We start from the raw sequence: 18,608 nt of genomic DNA, 5'->3' as shown, positions 1-18,608 counted from the left end.
ACATTATTCAGTACCTGGATGTCAATCATGAATGTAACATGGTACTTCCTCAGCAGGTAATGGAGATCATATATATGCACTAATTCAGGACAAATAGCCAACAATAATGAATAATGATGGGTGTTTTCCATTTCCTTTTAGACCTCTCTCAGTGATCAGCCTTCCAGAACCTGTGTCTTGACTTCCTCATGGTTTAATTTATATGTTGCATTTTTTTTACTAGAAGTTGATAAGTATTCAGTGTGAATATGTTTACCATGCTCCAGGAAGTTGTCTTTAATAAGAGACATCTGACACTATTGGAGATCTTATTGGGCACTTGAGTTACAGTAAATTTGTGTCCTTTAATCTTAGCATCTAACTCTTCAGTACATAATAATTTGTGGAAAATCAAGATTTTAAATAAAAGCTTGTAAAAATTTATGTTTGTGTTTCTTCTCAAATATTAAGCCTATCAGCAAAAGAGCCAAATGGATAAAGAAGCATTTCACTGTTCCCTTGGGTGTACGGATGTATTATTCTTCTGGTTTATTTTCTTTGAAAACAAATCTAGCATCTCTCTAAGAGCCAACATGAGCATGCTTTAATGCAGATTTTTCCTGGTCTAACTATAACTGTTAAGATATTATTATGAGAAATACTACTTTTTGCTGACAGCAAATGATAACACCTTAATAACAAACATGTGTCCCTATTGCTCAGTCTCACCCTTCCCTCATTCTGTGTAGATGTCCTTTGCATGTTATGTTCCCTCTCCTAACACAACTTCAGTGAAGTTCAGAATGAGCACACTCTCAGCAGCTATGGTGTTATTAAAACATCACTCACTCTTTGAGTTTTCTCTGCCCTGATACATCTTCAGTTAAATCCGGGAGCTTTTCCATTCTCCTTTTTGCGTTATGCACAGCTTTGGACATTCCTCTCACTGTCTGAGGCCAGCTGGTGGCACAGCAGGGTCCAGAAGGATGCACCATGTACTGACTTTCTGTAAATCCCACAGTGACTGGGATAGTGCACGGTAGACTAAGCTGGACATTTTAAATATTAGCTGTAATTTAATTTAATCTGTTTTTCAAGTAAAAATGAGCTTTGTGCTGGACCTAAGCCATTTCCTACACTGCATCTCCCATTTAGGTTTCTTGAAAGTAAAAGAGGGGCACTTCTGGCAATTTTTCTTGGTAAAATGGCTCTCCCTTGCCTTCTCTTCCTTTGCAATCCGTGTCATTGAAAGCGAGGTTATTTAAAAGATACCCTTAAAATTGAATGCCCAACCTCAATTTAATTTTTAGGTCTTATATCTTGCCACAGAAACCTTATTAATTAAAAAAAAAAAATTAAAAAGTCAAAACACACCCAAAACCAAACAAACCAACTCCAACCAAAAAAAGAGAAAGCTCTAAGCAAACAGAAAAATCTGGGAAAATTCCTACTTTTTCAGAAAAAGCAGCTGAACTATGAAATGTATTATTTGCACGACTCCAGTCCCACTGTAATCCCCGGCACAAAGATCCTCTGTATTTTGGAGCTGGTATTTGCCAACCACTCCTTGGGGCATTCTGCTCTCTCTCCTCTCTCCTTGTGCTGCATTTAGCAGAGCCCAGTGCTATTTGTGGTTGCAGCCCCTCCAAAGCTTATTATGCCCATATTTCAAGTACAAAAGCCAAAGTAACTTGCAGTTTCTCCCTAAGCTGTCCCAGTGTTTTTGGTAGATTGTATAATGCAGCTCAGGCTCATGTGCTAATTGTTAATTTTAGAATTTAAATGGGTTTTGTTCTATTCAAGGGAAATAGGCTGAAGTTTTCTGAAAACTCTGAGTTTAGGAAAACGGTTTGGTCTCTTTTAGAGTTTGTGAGTGAATTAGTTTTTGCATCCATGGAGGTATCCTTTAATGATACTTAATGCAAAAATCTTTCATTTTTATGGAATGTGTATGCTTTTCTGGACTCTAAAACAATATTGGAATTATTTTTAAGGTAAATTATCTCTAAAAAATGCATGGAATATTATTTGTTTATGTAAACATAGATTTTGTAGTAATTGTTTGTAGCCAGTAATGGTGGTATTCCAAAATACAGTTGGCTGTGTCAGGTTATGTTTCATTTTGAACAATCTTGTTCCTAAACACTGAGATGTTCTTCTGTTCATTTCTGAATCAAAATCCCATTCCTGCTATCCATCCATTTACAAGTTGGCTGATATTTATATACTTTGCTTATTTTCAACTGCAGCAGGTTTTTAAACAGAGATGAATATTTTAATCTGCTGTTAGGCTGCTTTTCACATTACATGTCAGAAAACCAAACCCTATCTGTCTATGTGGTTTCCAAATTAAACCTAGCTTCCAATAGCAAAATTAGATTCAGATGTAGGGTTTTAATTTGAATTAACTTAATTTGACAGTTGTAAGTGACAGGAGGATTGGAAAGGAGAAGAAAGAAAAAGTTGGCTAATTTCAATGAGGTATTTGTGTTTAACAGTGAGGGCTAATAATGCCCTTTTTCTGCATCCTGGTTTGGTTTATTTTCTTTTATGCCATTATTTGTGTTTAGTGAACAGCTGGGCCAGTAGTTCCCATTTGTAGTCTTTTAGCTCTGTTAAGTAGCACAGAAAGTAATGGACATTTGCAAATTAATGCTTACCCTTATTTTCTGCTCATCTGATGCAGTTCTCCTTTTAGAGCATAGATGTAGTATCAGAGCAGAAGTAATTACTGTGTTAAAACTAGGATTGCAGTAGAATATTTTGCTAATTAAACTTGTTGCATTTAAATTGCTTCCTTTGGATCACTATATAGAAGAGAACTATTTTGAACAATAAATGAAACCACTTTCTTTCTCAGAGACCCAGAATTGCAGATGGTCAGATTGTATGTGAAGCACCTAGACTCTGAATTAGGCTTTTGTATGAAAGGGAGAAAGGTAATTTGAATGTTTGAACTCCCTGTTCCTCCCACACATACACAGGAAGCTTGCCTCAAAATGAACAATTCTCTAAATAAAGACTAATAAGAAGCTAAATTAATTAGAAGGTGTGATTTGAAAAGACATTGATGAGAAGAGTCTGTCATTTCAGACAAATGGAATGGAGCTAAATAAATTAGGCCACATTAATATCTTATTGTTCTGTGAGGAGCTTTCTTTTATTGCATTCATTAGAGGGTACTTCTTGAAATGAGTCTTTACTAGCCATTATGGATTCAGTTCTCATTTACCAATGCCTAACACGCAGCTCCCACATTAAAAATGTTTCAGCAAATCCACATAGTTTCTGCAAATTAATATTTATATTTCTGGGTGCTGCACGTTTTATCCACATCAATAGTAGGCATTGTACATTAGGATTTTCTCTCACTGAATTGTCAGTAAAGAAGTCTTACATCTAAAGATTTGGGAAGCAGAAGTCTGAAAATACTTCATAAAATAAACTGTATGCCTATCTCATACAATAGGATATTCCTCCAACTAATATTCTTTCCAGTATTTATTTATTTGGATTGAAAATATTCTGTCTCATGACTTCAATGGTCCTTTGATAGCTTTTTAAAGTGTCTTTTAAAAGGTTCCTTCAGTGTATAATTAGGAGACATTGGAAATGCGCATCTCATCACGCCCCTCTTCCTCTCAGAAAACCAAATGTGTCTTTTTCCTTTTCTTTTTTCTCTTTCCTGCAGATGGAATATTTGGGAGATGTCAGCAAGTGCCAGTAATAGACATCTATAAATATGACATTTCAGCCCCTGTTCTGCAGCACCTGAGGATCATCCTGGAGCAGCTCTCACACAGAGGTACAGTCAAAGCTCTGCTCTGGGGTTCGATGCACTGGGGGTTACAATTATTTGTGCTCCCTCTGAGGTGATGTCTCCAGAAGTTTTTGAACACATTTGTGTTTCAGCCCTGCTGGTGCACACTTTATAAAAGTCAAAAGCCTTTGGATTGACTGAATCTGCCAGGAGGAGCTGGGGAAGCAATTCCAGGAGAGGTGTTTCCTCCCAGTGTAGCGCATGGCTGTGACTGACGCTGCACTGGAAAATGTTAGCATCCATGAGTGCTGGTGTCACATAAATAAATCGGCAGGAAAGAAAAAGAGTTTGCCTTCTTCACCACAGTATATTTTAGGGTGCATGGGCAGAAAACACAGAACTTCCAGTTAGTTGAAAACAGTTCTGAACTTTCTAATAAATTCAGATAAAAAACTGCTCTGATTTCATTGCCAGCTGCAGCTGGTCTGTTTCTTTTAATTTTTGTTCACCTTTCCAATGTTAATCTCTCTGCTCTTTCCAAAGCCAGAAAGGATTTTCTAGCTTTTGAATGGCATAACTTGAACTAACAAATCAAAACTTGAATAAAGTAAAATCCAGTAAGGTGAACAAACCTTTCAGATACTAATATATGAACTAAACATCTCTTGTAGACAGTCACTGGACCAAGATATTCTTGTTATTCAAATTGTTCCAAGAGTATTGTTGGAATGTTTAACTTTGCACTTGCATCATCTGTGTAGGTGTTGGTGCCTAAATATTTTCCAGCTACAATGACAAAATAGTAATATTGCATTAGCATGATGGTAGTTTATTATGAGAAAAAATTGGTTTCTCAGAAGTTTTGGACCCTGCTTAGAGACTGAATTTCTAGTTGGGACACTTATTTAGAGCATTTAGAAATTTTCCAGGGGTTTATTTGCTGTCTAGTAGCCCATCCAAGTGAGACAAACTCAGCAAAACTTGATTGTAGTAGCTCCTGCCTGATTAACAGTTACATGTGAATAGTACTTGTGGCTCTTTCACTTGTCACTTTCTAAAGGCTAAGTAATGCAAGCAAAGTTATGAAAATACTCTGTTGTCAGGGCAACATTTTATGAGTGAAAAAACTTGTGTCTGGGCTCTGTTTGAATATAGTGAGGGAGGAGGAGAGGACACATTCATCTCATTAGGTCACCTAAATAAATACCTACAGTGATGATGCACATGGACAGGCAGCAGTTATTTACATCACCTGAATATAGGTCAGGTGTCCTGTGTAAAGCTTCTCCTGTGAGGATGTCAGAGGTCAGAGATCTGAGGGTGACTGATGTCCTTGTGAAAGGAACATTCAGAGGGGATGGGATACCCCAGGCCATCTCAAAGGATGCTCACCTGCCTCCATCTCCCTGCTCGCCAGAAGATTTTGGTTATTTCAGTGGAATTGTTGTGGCCTCCCTTTTTAAGTGCTCCTCTGCTCAATAAACCCACCCTTCCTAGGACTTTTGTTATCCACAACCCACCTCCCTGCATTTAACTTTTTTGTTGCAGGAAACTACAGTATGCTTCTTTTAAGGAAACTTGCACATTGAAATTTAGTCTTGTCTCATAGTTTCTTATAGCAGGAAAATGATGTGGAAAACACAGATTGAAACCATGGTGGAAATAAAGGACTTTTGCTTTTACCTGCTTTACTTGTGACATTCATAGATGCATACACAAATGTGTGAATTCAAACTGTTACAAAAGTTTTGCAAGTTGTTTTTGTGGTTTCTAGGTATCCCAATGAAGGGAATCTTAAATATATGTATGAAACATAAGAGAATGCTGGAATGCTCTTGCTCAAATAATGGATGGCATAAAATAACTTTTTCTTTTTACTCTTAGTACCTTGCAAATTTTGTTTAGCGGGGACAGAAATATGGAAGGAATAGAATCAATACTATCAAATTGATGGATTACTGACATAAGGTTGCTCAGACAAAACTCTGCTGCTCACTGGTGCTGTCAGATGTAAGACATCCAGCCATCAGGTGGTGTTTTCTGGCAGTGATGGTCACTCTGACAGTTCTCCTGCACAGGGTGTTTAAAATGGGATAAGCATTTCTGCAGTAAAGCTGGACAAAACATTGTCAGGACCGCACTAATATTTCAGGCAACTACCAAGAAGGGCTTAATTTTTTCAGAGGTCTTATTTGCTTTATTTGTGTAATACCCCATTCTTGTTATCTCCAAAAGAGTTCTGTCTAGCTCAGCTTGGTGGTGCTCACCTTCCCTGGAATGGGTAGGGGACAGCATCTATTCTCTACTTTCTGTAAACAGCAGACAATGTTCCCATGAAAGACTGTACAGCTGGTGTTGTGATTAGTAACAATTTTAGTAATGCCTATGTTGAACCCTTTCTATTTTTATTAGATGTATATGCAGTTAAGGATTAAATACTCTGAGGGTAATTAACTTGAGTGGTTTTTCTTAACTTCTAGGTTCTTATTTATTTAATTTTTTAATTTGACTTGGTTTTTCTACTATACATATACATATACATATACATATACATATACATATACATATACATATACATATACATATATACACATATATATATATACACACACATCTTCCTGAGGTGTTCTTGCAGAATTACTAAGATCTTCCTTTTCCTCCCCAACCCTGAAAATAGTCTGTTAATATCTATTTCCATAGGATTTTTTTTTAAAGCAACATAAAATCTTGTAAAATGTACATTTTTTTCATCCTTCTTTGCTGATTGCTTATAACTCAGTGGTGCCTCTGTTTGAATCATGGCCCAAATGGAAGAGTGTGTGGTGAGATGTATAAAACAAAGGACAATGTGATGTGAATAGCAAATAGAATTTGTGACTCTGCCAACCCAAAATGTTTACTACAATGGGGAAGAATAAGACAGAGGCTTAGATGAGTGACACACCTGATGATAATCTATTTAATAAAGGACTTTGACTAAAATTGAATTCAGGTTTCATAATAATACAGATTTTATGTCTTCTTTACACATTGAGTCTATCTTTGTCTGCACTATTGACTGGGTAGATGGATGATAGAAATGAATGCCTTGGAATATTAGACAGTTCCCTACAAAGAAATGATCTGTTAGCATTCAAATACCCCTGCTCATGTCATTTTCACTCACACTGTCCTTGAGTCCTTCAAACCCTCATGAAGATTTTCTGAAGGTTCAGTGTTTATAAATGGGTCTGTCTATATGGGAAAAACCCTTCTCACTGTTGCTGAAATGTGACAAATCACTTTCTGGAGCTGATGGTACTTTATATTATATTCCACAATAATTTATGAGGAATTGAAACATATTTCATTGTCTGATAAACAGGACAGTCAAAAGGATGCCATGTAGATGGGTCTGAATCAATTGAAAATGAAAGTGAAGGAAGTATCAGTGTAGAGGGGTGAATGAGTAGTGCCTGAAGGAAAGGGAGATATTTATCCCTGTGGTTGGTCTTCTGCATCCTCTTGTCCAACTTGGAAGAAGATATTTTATGGAGTATACAAGAATGATAAATCATGTGTGCATTTCCTTGTTTAAGCTAAGATGCAGAAAATACTTTTTCCTATTTTTTTATCTAAGTGCATTAAATTTATCAATTTTGTTTGTTTTCTTCTTGTGCCTACAATAGTGATATTTATATTGTAATGGCAAAGTATTCACTAAAATAAAATTTTCAACAAGGTTGTGGAAACAGTTCCACATTGATTATTGACCTGTACATCAGAACCATGAAAAAGTGAGATAGGAGAGCTAAGCATGGGATATAATAACTCAAACATGAAGCATAAACAGTACTTGAAATGCCACCATTAGCAATAATAAATCAGAACAGTAGTATTTTTCAACTGCATGCTCCAAAAGGCATTTATGTGTGTTTCATGGGATTAGAAACAGTCCCAGGGGTTAGAAACAGCACCATGACAAGGTGGTACCAACTCTGTGAGTGTGAGCTGCCACAGCCATGGGCATTCCCTGAGGCACGAGCTCAGAGGTGAGGCTGAAGGACACAATTCCTTAAAAACATCAGGACGAGAGGATTTGCTCAGGGTCACAACAAGTGCCCAGCTGACTTTGAATTCTGCCTCTGAGAGAGGGCACTGCATGTTTGGGGGGAAAAATGGAATAAGATCCCAAGCCCAGAGAAGTATTTTGTGCATTTGTGCCTTCTCACCGTGTCTGTGCTGTCTCCTGAGCTGGAAGTTGAGGTTTTGTGTTCGCTCCCTGCTCTGTGGACTCTGTTTCTAGCACAGCTTGACAGGTTGCTGTGTATTGAAAACAAAGTGTGTTAGTCTAATAATCAGTATTTCAGCTTCTGTTTTCTTTTTTACTCAAAACGTAATTGAATTACATCTATTTTCACTTCTCTGCAGGAAATTTGTAGAGTGACTGAAAAACAGATCAGTTATGTATATTCTTTCTTTATTTTTATGTGAGCTGGAGTCATTCCTAAATAATTCCTCAGTATGCTTGCTGTCACTTAATTTTTGCAATAACACCTTGTTCAAAATAATAATTTAAAACAAAGTAGTTTATTTCACTCTGTTATGAAGAAAGTCCTACTTAAGATATTCAGATATCAACAGTAATATTAAGAGAACCAAAAAGAGTAGGATGTGCTTTTAAATTCATGTAGCTTAAGTGAGCAAGAAATTCTGGAGAGATTCATGGACTGTGGAAATAGGCAACATCTTTACAGGCTATTTGAAAAAAATAGTATTTTTCCTTCTTGTTTGTTTTCTTTGCAATGCAGGAAGCTCTTGACAGGGAGAAAAAATTATCTGTCTTAAATTAATACTAACCAGTTAAGTGTAAGGTGATTAATACAACTTTGCTAGAAATAATTTTATAATCTTACGGCAGATTTGTTTAAAAAATTGAAATTATTTACAATTGGTTAGCTTGAAAATTGAAATGAATGTGACCTGTCACATATAGCTTGTGAATTACAAAAGGGTTGCTAAATATTTTTTTTCACTCAGGACTATTTTTCAAGAAAAAGTATAATTTTTTCTCCAAGAAAGGTAAGAGTTGAAAGCAAGGCTTTATAAGCTCAATTTTGAAATAAACTTAAAAGGAATGGTGCAGTTCTTGCACATATTTGTGAGGTGATTATCACATCATTATGGAGGAATACAGAAACCTGAAACCCTGAGAGGTAGGAGAAAGCAGGTTTTTCTTTAAATTGAAATATTGATATAAATGAAGGCAAACTCTTCTTTGGCAGAAAGCAGTGTGTTTACATCTAATTTCCTGGGCATCTGCCTGCTCCAGACATCTGTCTATGGAGCAAATTCTTCTCCTAGATGGCTGCTGAAGCCAGGAATTGAAGCATAACTCCCATGATGAGCTACACCAGAGGAACTCAGCTGGGACTGGACATATTTACCTTCTCCTGGTATCACTGTCACACTGCCTTCACTTTTTGGCTCAATGGACAAAACCTGCTGAAAAGATTGCAAAAAATTCCTGCCTTTGTTAAGGGCTGAAGCACCACTGATATTTTTCAGTCTTCAAAGACATAAATGGAAGTTCAGAAAATAATGAGTTTCAGAAAAAGCAAAAAGATTTATTTACAGAGCAGCAGATCCTGTTTTGGACGCCCATGTGTTACACAGCACAGAATCAAACAAAACAGATTTTATTTTTTTTTTCTCTTTGCTTCTTTGTATGGCTGCTCTGCTTACCAGACATAATCTGACATGGCACTGACTTGTCAGATACCATATAATATAATTGTGAAAAATGATCTTTTCAGGAAATTGGTATTTATGAAGAGTGCATTGGAATTATGAAAATTGTTAGAGTGAAACAGATTCCATGTATCCTGGGAAAGATATTAAAAATTACAGAGGAAAGCTTTTTGCAATGTACATAGTGTTTTATCTGCATCCACAACACCATTACGTAAAGCTTTTTAATTTTGCACAATTTTATTTTTTCTTGTTTTGGAAGATATATATGTCATTGTGATAGCACCACATTCTCTTGTTTAAATAGAATGACCAATCAGAGCTTTTACTTGTGCTTTTGATAAACAAATACATTAAATAATGTGTTTGGTACAAAGGAGAAAAGGTCTGCATGCCTCCCTTGTGTCATGTTTACACCAACTAGCAGTGACAATTATATCAAATTCTTTGTGGTCAGGTAATTTTAAAGATCTTCTTCCAAAGGAAACTTAGAAATTAGTGATAGTATAATGCAAATATTTAAGGCTGCTGATAAATTCCTGCCTTGCTTTCTTTGTTTAGATCTGTGTGGCACCTCATGGATTTTAACCTTTGCATTAATGTTTTGTCTTTTCCATGTGCTGGCTCTTTTGCAATTTGTTCTTTTTGTGATCTTTGAAAACTGAGGACTGTCTTTGTTTCTTCCTCCTGTGGAAGAAGCTGCAGATGCCTCTTCTTTTTCCTTTTGGACTTCCCTGAGCAAGCTCAGCAGGCATCCTCTGGATGGTTCTCTGCGTTGGATTGAGCAGCAGCTCAAAGTCTTTGTATTTGGGATAATCATGAATGCGTTCCCCCATTAATAACATCACAAGGAGTTCTAAATTTCATTCTTACTCTCTTAGATAATTTTAAAAAATTAACCCCTTCCACAGGGCCATTAGGTTTGAAGTGATATAGGTGTATAATATGTTTTTAAAAACACACTTGAAAATGCATCAATCAAATTGCTGTTCATTATCAGTTGTTCCCACACTTGGAATATCAGCAAGTCTCAAATCAACCATGAGATTACTTCTTTAGGTGCTATATTCTCTAATAACACCATTTTTGGGGACTGTGAATAACAATATAGCATATCCAGACTAATTATGCCATTTTCCACCATTAATCTGTAATTATAGCCTATTTACATATTCAAAATATAACTATTTTTTTATCTTTTCACTACCAGTGCTTTTTTTTTTACTTGTTTATAGCTAGGGAATATTTTCCTTTTCTATTTCTATATTCATTGCATATTCTTATCTGCAGTTCTAATCTCTATCTACACGGCCTCATGTTCTTTTAAGATGCCAGCTCTTAATGACAGTGTTTGACATATTTTTTTAGGTTTTTAATAGGTACTCTAAATTCTGAAACTTTTAGGCTTATTTGTCAAAGTCATGATTTAATTAATTAATACATAACTTCAGTGGGTAGATTTTGTCCCTCTCACAATCATGATAAGATTGAGGCTTTACTTTATTTTAGCAACAAATGAAAATTCCCACAAAAGTTCTTTTTTCCCCTTCTCTGTAGAAAAAGTAGAAATATTCACTTATAAAATATATATACACATAAAATATGTTGGTGGCTTTTTATTTTCCACTTAAGGTGTTTTCATTCTTTACCTCGTGGCTGTGTTAGAGTGCTTCTGACAAACACAGCAGTCTCCTGAAAAGGCTGAGTAATGTTAAATTTCCTTTTAAATTCTACATTTTCTTTTTTTCGTGCTGATTCTTAGCATGTACTCGCTGCATTTCAGGCTTCCTCCTCTGTTTTGCTCTGCCTATACATGGATAAACAAAGCAGTTCATGATAATAAAATGGTAGTATCCCTCCAGTATTCCATTGCTCAGTTTTTCTTTTACAGCTTCTCCCAGCCTTAAAATGGCAAAAAAGGAGTTTTCCCCCAATTTTTAGTGTTTTTCCTATTGTTGTCTGGTTTCTAATTAAACATTGCATGGATCTGCACTACATATTTTGCTAAATAATTTCCAGTCTTTTAGCAAGACATTGAATGTTCTTCTTGCTTGACCTGGCATATGTCCTGCATACATTAAACTGCATTTTGTTCCCCACTTTGAGGTTTGTGACGTTTCCCTCCCATGCTGTATTCTCACATTTCTTTAACATGGTAAGATAATTGATTTTCTTTTCCTTATTTTATCTGTGAGCTACTCAACAATGCAAAATCTCTGACTGGGAAAGAAAGTGTAAGGCTCCTGAGTCTGTCATGTTTCAGAAACTTAACTTTTCTGTTCCTTTTATTTTTATGTGGCTCTTTTGAAGAGCTAAAATTCCTGCCTGAGCATCCTCTGGTTCTTTGATACATTCCTAGAAAGCTGTATTGAGTCTTTAGATGTCTCTTCATCCCTTCTTCAGTAGAGAGAGTAATGAAATGAAAAGACTTCAGCATTCCAGCTCAGCTTTTTCTAATTGCTGATGAGTTTCATTCAAGTTTTTCAGGTAAATTCTAACTGAACTGTGTTCACTTCTGATAATTTTATAGTTACTCACTATTTTATAGACACTCATAATAGTGTTAAACATTGAGCTTTTCATTGATTTTATAGTTATTAGGTTTTAGCAGGCATCCAGCTCATAGTCACATTCAAGATGTTGGAAGGATTTAATACCAGCCAATACTGCAAAATAGTGTAAAACCTAATTCAAAATTCTACATGGTCAAAAGGTCAGTTATTTTGTTCACTCACATACCTTTTCTCTTTACAACTCTCCATCATAAAGGTCTGTTCTCTCTGAAATTCCAAGGTTCCCATTTGATCAGCAGTGTAAAAGGCAAGTTCTAAAAGTTTGGACAATTGCTCTTTAAATGATCATATTAGGACTCTTCATATGTATTCAATACTTATCACCCATACATTTCTAACCTGATAGACTGATTATATTTATCAGCATTTCAGAAAAAGCTCTCTATGTATCCTAACTGTAAAGAGTATCACCATGCACTGAAAGTATTTGGTAAGGTCAGCTCTATGTGACTAAGGCCAGGCCACTCTTTTCTGGAAAAAAAAGAAAGAGTGATAAAAATTCATTAAGTGAAAAATCATTCACTTTAACACCCCATAAAATATTTATGGGTAGTAAATAGTTTTACAGAAGTTAGAAATGAATTTCAAACTATTTCTAAATAGAAGAAGGGTTAAACTCTCTACCCAATTAAACCATAATAGATAAGTCAATCAGCCCTACATAGGAAGGAAAATACATTATTTTATGTTTTGGGTTATGATGGCTCTGACATCATCAACATCTTCATTGAAAACTGCAAGACTGGGCATTAACATTTTTGCATATATGTGGGAGAGACAATGATACAATATTCTTCCCTTTTCTCCCATCAAAGTGAACTTTGTTCTGACAGTGCCTGCAGGCTTGAGCAGAGGGCACTCAATGCTCAGGAATCAAGACACTAAATTTAAGTTTAAAATTAAAATGTTCATCAACACGGAAAAACTTCTAACTACCCATCTTATTAACCTGTGAGGTAATTGCACCAGTCAATAAATGAAAATGGAATGTGGTCCTCAGTGGTAGTTACTTAAACTGAGAGAATTTTCTTTTAGCTAAGAATAACCTTAGAAAGAGTGGATACCAAATTTGATTCAGAAATGAGAAAAATACTCTTGAACTCATCTTGTAACTCTGCTTTTTCTCCCTTGTGGGCAGTGCAAAACCTGTCTCCTTTTAAATTTTAATTAAAATTTAGATTAGTTATGATCATCTAATCTTTCCTTTGCTCTGCAGTGTCTGATCACTGTGTATAAGTATCCAAAGTTTAATCTGCTTCTGGTCCTCCCAGATTTGGCAGTCTAATCAAGTGCTCAACTTTAGCACTTAGTATATAAGCAATCCCACTACATGTTTTGATAAGATTTTAGATGAAATTGGTCACTTACCTGTTCTGCTGAAATATTCCTGAATAATTTTATTGTTTCATCTTTACTACTGCATTCATCTCCTTTAGGAACCAACAGATTTCCTTCCTGCATTATGCTAAAAATCTATTTGAAGGCTCAGCCTACCATTGCCAGTAAAGCATTACTGGCATTGTTCTGGGGGGTCTTAAAGACCTTCCTTCAGTGTGAAAATTAATATATAAAAATATGTCAACATAAAAACTCTAAGGTTGTTCTAAGGTTGGTGGTTCACTGGAAAATCCACTCTATTTTTCTCACCAGGTTATGGTGACTGAAGAAGGTGTGGAGATATCTCTTTGTGCTTTCTTGCACATGACTTTGCCCTTCTCTTTGTTTGCCTTATTGTTACTTTTCCTCTGCAATCCTTCACCTCGTTCCAGGTTCCTTGTGACTAATTGTTTTCCTTTGAGCTTTGGGAAGACATGACATTCATGTCTTGTTCTTAGGCCAGCAGCTAAGTGTCACAGAAAGCTGTAGCACAACAGTTAGGGAGGTAGACCTTGTTCCTTATGCCAGCTTGCTCAGTGTGTGGACAGGTGACCCACATTCTGGTAATTGCAGCTGGTGTTAAATGGATGGAGATGTTATTTCAATTGCTCTTAGCAGCTCTGTTGAAAGCAGGTTTACATTTGCTCCATGGGGGCCAGCTTGACTCAATATAAATAGCTAAGGGGTTGTAAATTTACAAAACTGTTAAACTTCCACCTCTTCACTTCCCATCCCACTCCTCCCATCACATCCCATTCCATTTTCCCTGCACATCCCATCCCATCCTCAGTGACACTGACTTTCAAGGTGGTTCTGGAAGTCTGGTTCTTTGCCACCCTGGCTTGACCCTGCTGAGCCCACCCTGTGAGCTCGCATGGGGTGGGCAGCCCCAGCTCACACACAGAGGCCTCTGCAGCCTCTCTCTCCTGGGCTCTTTATAAACAGTAGAAAAACAAGCACTTCTAGGGTGCCTAAAAGGGAGTAAATTCAGAAAATTGTAGGGCAAAGTGAATCATATCTTTGATTTCACTCATGGTATTGCTTTATCTGTCCATTGACTGGGGAGTCCCTGGCTGATTACCTCTGACTTTCATTTATTCACCTGAATTTGGTCCTTTGTGTCTCACTGAGTACAGTATTTAAGTTCAGCCATATTCCAGGCCCAGTGGAAAGGTGTTTAGAGGAATTCACTTGTACTCCAAGGATAAGGAGCTTCTGGGTACAGCTTCAGTAGTCCTATTCAGACTGAACAGAACCTGAGAAACAATTTTAAATTCCTGGTGCCAGGGTCACTGAAAAAGAAAAAAAACAACTTTGCTGCAGTTTGCTCTGGCGCTTGCTCTTGCAACATTTTAATTATTTTTCTGGAATCCTCTGGGCTCTCATCAGTTATCCATGTAGCAGCATAAACTAATCAGCACTCAAATTCTGACCTTTGTTGAATAGCAGGGGCTCAGGCAATTTCTAATCCTGCTGGGTTATTTTGGCATGAACTTCTTTGTTCAACTTATGCTAGAATAGATCCTGGTTTTTTTCTTGAACTTCAGTTGGAGAGATCATGGTACAGGTCCTTGCCTGATAACTGATGGTATGAACTCATCTTCACTGGAAGAAGTTCTGCTTTTAGCCTTGAGAACATTCTTGTGATCCTATAATTTCACTTATTTTTTTGTACTTCATCACTTTTATTGAACTGGGGACAAGATACCTGTTTGTATGTCTTTCATATTTTAGTGACTAAGTTATGTTATATTATTTTTTGTGGAGAGAAAAAGCCATTTTATCTTTATAATTTTCACATAAATGCCGTAAAAGCAGATCTGTTGAAATAGTCAAACTGAAGTATTTTCCCTCTTAAAAAGAAAGTGGATCTGAAATGTCTTTATTTAGTACTTTTTCATTAATTTGAAAATACAGCACCTATCTCTGTTTCTATGTTAGTCATTCTGTGCTAAGGCTATGGAAAGCATCAATTTTTATAATGAAACCTTCCATTTTAGATGCTTTCACCTCCCTGCTGTTTCTCTGAGCAAGATGCAGCTGAGGGTGGGTGATGCTAAGAAGGAAATGACATTGATTTTCTACTTTTGTCATACAGGAGTATTTTAAGATGTTCCTCTTTATTTTAATTTTTCTTATTCAGGGAAAAACAGAGAAAAATACTCAGAAGTTCAAGTAGAGGATGCTGGAATCAAAACGTGCCTGAAGAAAAGTCCTTATTTTCTGGCAGGTCTGTGCCAGGACATTGGAAGGATTGGGTGAACTGCCTGTACCAAACTGAGTTTTGCAACACTATGACCACCTAGGGCTTGAGGGATTGAAGGGCCAGAATTGAGTCTCTTGGTTTCCTTCCTGGATGGCTGAGCAATAGGCCAGCAAGCTCTTCATTTAATATGTCACTTCTTGAAGTAGTGTGACAATTTATTTTTCTGGAAAGCAGAGTATTGTTAAGTCAAAATGGCTTTTTGCTATTATACTTCCAATGTCTAGTGGTGTAGACCCTGTTGGCATCAAGAACAAGGCAGAAATTTATTTTTCACAGATATTATTTTATCAATTTTTCAAGTTTGTTTGTTTTTTTTTTTTTTTAAATTTCTCTTTCAAAATTTTCTCCTGCATAAATAATTTCCCAAATATATCTACTAAAAGGTCTGGCTAGCTGACTCTGTGTCCTCTGAAAATGCACTTAGGTAAGTTGGTAAGATGCTTTTACAGGTAATTTCAGATATGAAAATCACGTATGATATCAGAAACCTGGTGAAACCTTTTGAGTCAGAGCATTGATAAACTTTTGTAGGAGTTTCCAAAGCATCCATCACTGCATAGATGCTACAACTTCAGTGGTGCAGTGAGGAGCGAGCAGCAGGTGGAGCATGCGTATTGATTTTGTCACTGCAGGCCTTTGAATCCCACAAAGCAGAATTACAACAAAATGCAGGAGCCCTGAGAGTAGTGTCACCAGTTCTGAGATGAAGAAAAAATGTCCTGGGGCTATTATACCTCTTATGAATTGTAGTGTGGACTTAGCATTTCCTTCCTGGTGGTATTTGCTGTGTTACTCTATACTCTGAATAATGAATGTTATATTTTACATGTGCTCTTTCAATTTGTGTAGCCTTCATCAGGTGTCTGTGTCTATTTTTCAGAGAAAAATTACTCATCTGGAATTGAATCACAGATATATACAGAATAATCAACAATCAGTCTCTTTACCTGCTTTGCTAGGGTGCTGATTAATGGATTTAAGTTCAGTATTTCTAGATTTAGTTCTCATAATAAGCATAGTTTGTTGTTGCACAAGTGATATTTACATTCTTTACAACTTAGGAAATGCCTACTGCAGCTCCTATAAATATGAGATTTAAGGAACTTTATATCAAATTACAGTACATCCCTCATTCCCAGGCTGCAGAATTGCTCAGCTTTGTTTTATTGAGTTAGTTAGGCAATAAAAAGTCAATCATTGCAGAGTGTGTGTATGTGTGTAGGCTGCTGTGTGTTGGGAGGAAGCTCCATTTGATCAGTGGGTTTGCTGTAGCTGGGCCATGCACAGGGGGAGAGCTACACGTGTTCATTCCATCAGGATTGGCCACACAACAGCAGTTGGGGTTACATGGCTCTTTGTGCCAGGAATTAGCTTGCAAGTCATAGTGAAAATTACATTCTCAACCTCAGCAATCATTTTCATTAACCTCTGTATCTATTTGCATTGTTTACAAGTTGAAGATAAAGGGTCTTTGAACTTTTGGCCATTTCCTTCAATTGTCCATCATTGCATGCAGCATTTCTAATAGTGAGCATTGTGAACTTGACCTACAGAAGGATTCTTCAAAAGGAGTCCTTGAGTTCCTTGAGTGACTCATTTCTGTTTGGCTTCCCTTCTGTTTGGGCTCAGAAAGAATCCAACTTGTTTTTATGTCTTGGCAAAGCTGGGAAAAGACTTTGTCAGATGATACCTGGAAGATGTAAAAAGCACAGTCCCATCATGTAGCTGGCTTCTTTTTGCTGCAGATGAGTCTGAATAAGCTTTAATTGACATTACCCCATGGCAACAAAACACCATTAGGTTTTGTAAACAAATGTAAACATGTAAACAAATATTTACATCTGTCCTGCCCTTCCCTGTTAAGCCATTAGATCTGCTGACACATTTCTGCAGACTGAAATAAAAGGTCCAGAAGCAATTGTGTGGTTTAGCCAGCTAACAAGTCTGGATAAGTGTAAAAACCCATTGCTCTGGGCTGGGAAATGATGAAGTGCAGTGTTAGCTCACTCAGGTGATTCATCCAGCTGAACATCCTCCTCTGACAGTGATTGGTAGCAGATGCTTTGTGGTAGATTTCAGAAATGTAAGACACCAAGCAAATGTAAGTTTTTCCCTTGTATCATTTCTGAAACTCAGATTTTTTTTAGGGACTTTACATTCTTGTATTTTACTAAAGAAAAACTACTTGTAATACATAGAAGCAACTAAAAGCTGCCATTAAAGCAAAGAAGCCATGATGTGATGAAATAGGAGGAAAGATGAGAAATAATTACATCTTGTCAGCACAGGGTTCCCTTAAAAGTGCTTAATAGAGCAGTGATAGTCAGCCTCCAAAATTCAGTCTCTGAATATTAGTGGCATTTTTTTGGAATACTGTCTTTCCTCAAGGAAAATACCCTTATTCATATAGATTCTTGAGTCCTCTTGAGAAAATGACTTGGCACAATTTTGGGATGGCTGTTCTGTTTTCCATTAAAATAACTTCTAAAATAGTTTCCTCTTTTGGCCAGGACTCCCAGAGTTCGTTGTGAACAATGTCTTGGCACCTCTCAAAGGAGCCGAAATTATTCTAAAGTAGAGTGACAACTGGAAAAAGTTCTGCATTTCCAAGGACAAACTGCACTGGTGCCAGAGCCCAGGGGGAGCTGCTCCTCCACCTTCTACACCAGAGGACACTTTCTCCTCAATTGTAATTACTGCAGGATGACATAAATAAAACCTGGATCTAGTATTTTTATCCTAATGTGGGGTTTTTATGCCCATCAGGAGTAAAGATTGGTTTTCTTAATAAATTAAACTAACTGGTTTCTAGAAGGTTTGTAAATGGTGATACACACAGTAGGAGTGGGTTTCATAGGAGACTTGGTTTAGGTTTGCACAGTAATAGATCATTGGGCCACTGTCCTGCATCAGTTTTTGAGAT

The 18,608-nt window shown here is 36.7% G+C and overlaps 1 protein-coding gene across 2 annotated transcripts in view; it reads left to right on the top strand.

Annotated features, from left to right (window-relative positions):
* PTPRN2 (protein tyrosine phosphatase receptor type N2) overlaps window positions 1-18,608 on the top strand; it is a 634,110-nt gene that overhangs the window by 157,831 nt on the left and 457,671 nt on the right. For both annotated transcript variants that reach the window (XM_058803508.1, XM_058803499.1), the window contains exon 3: window positions 3,671-3,784. In XM_058803508.1, coding sequence (XP_058659491.1) covers window positions 3,671-3,784 — 114 coding nt within the window. The remainder of the gene's footprint in view (window positions 1-3,670; window positions 3,785-18,608) is intronic.

This window comes from Ammospiza caudacuta, chromosome 1, assembly GCF_027887145.1.
Source record: "Ammospiza caudacuta isolate bAmmCau1 chromosome 1, bAmmCau1.pri, whole genome shotgun sequence".
Taxonomy (NCBI): domain Eukaryota; kingdom Metazoa; phylum Chordata; class Aves; order Passeriformes; family Passerellidae; genus Ammospiza; species Ammospiza caudacuta.
This window is presented reverse-complemented; position numbering and strand designations above follow the sequence as displayed.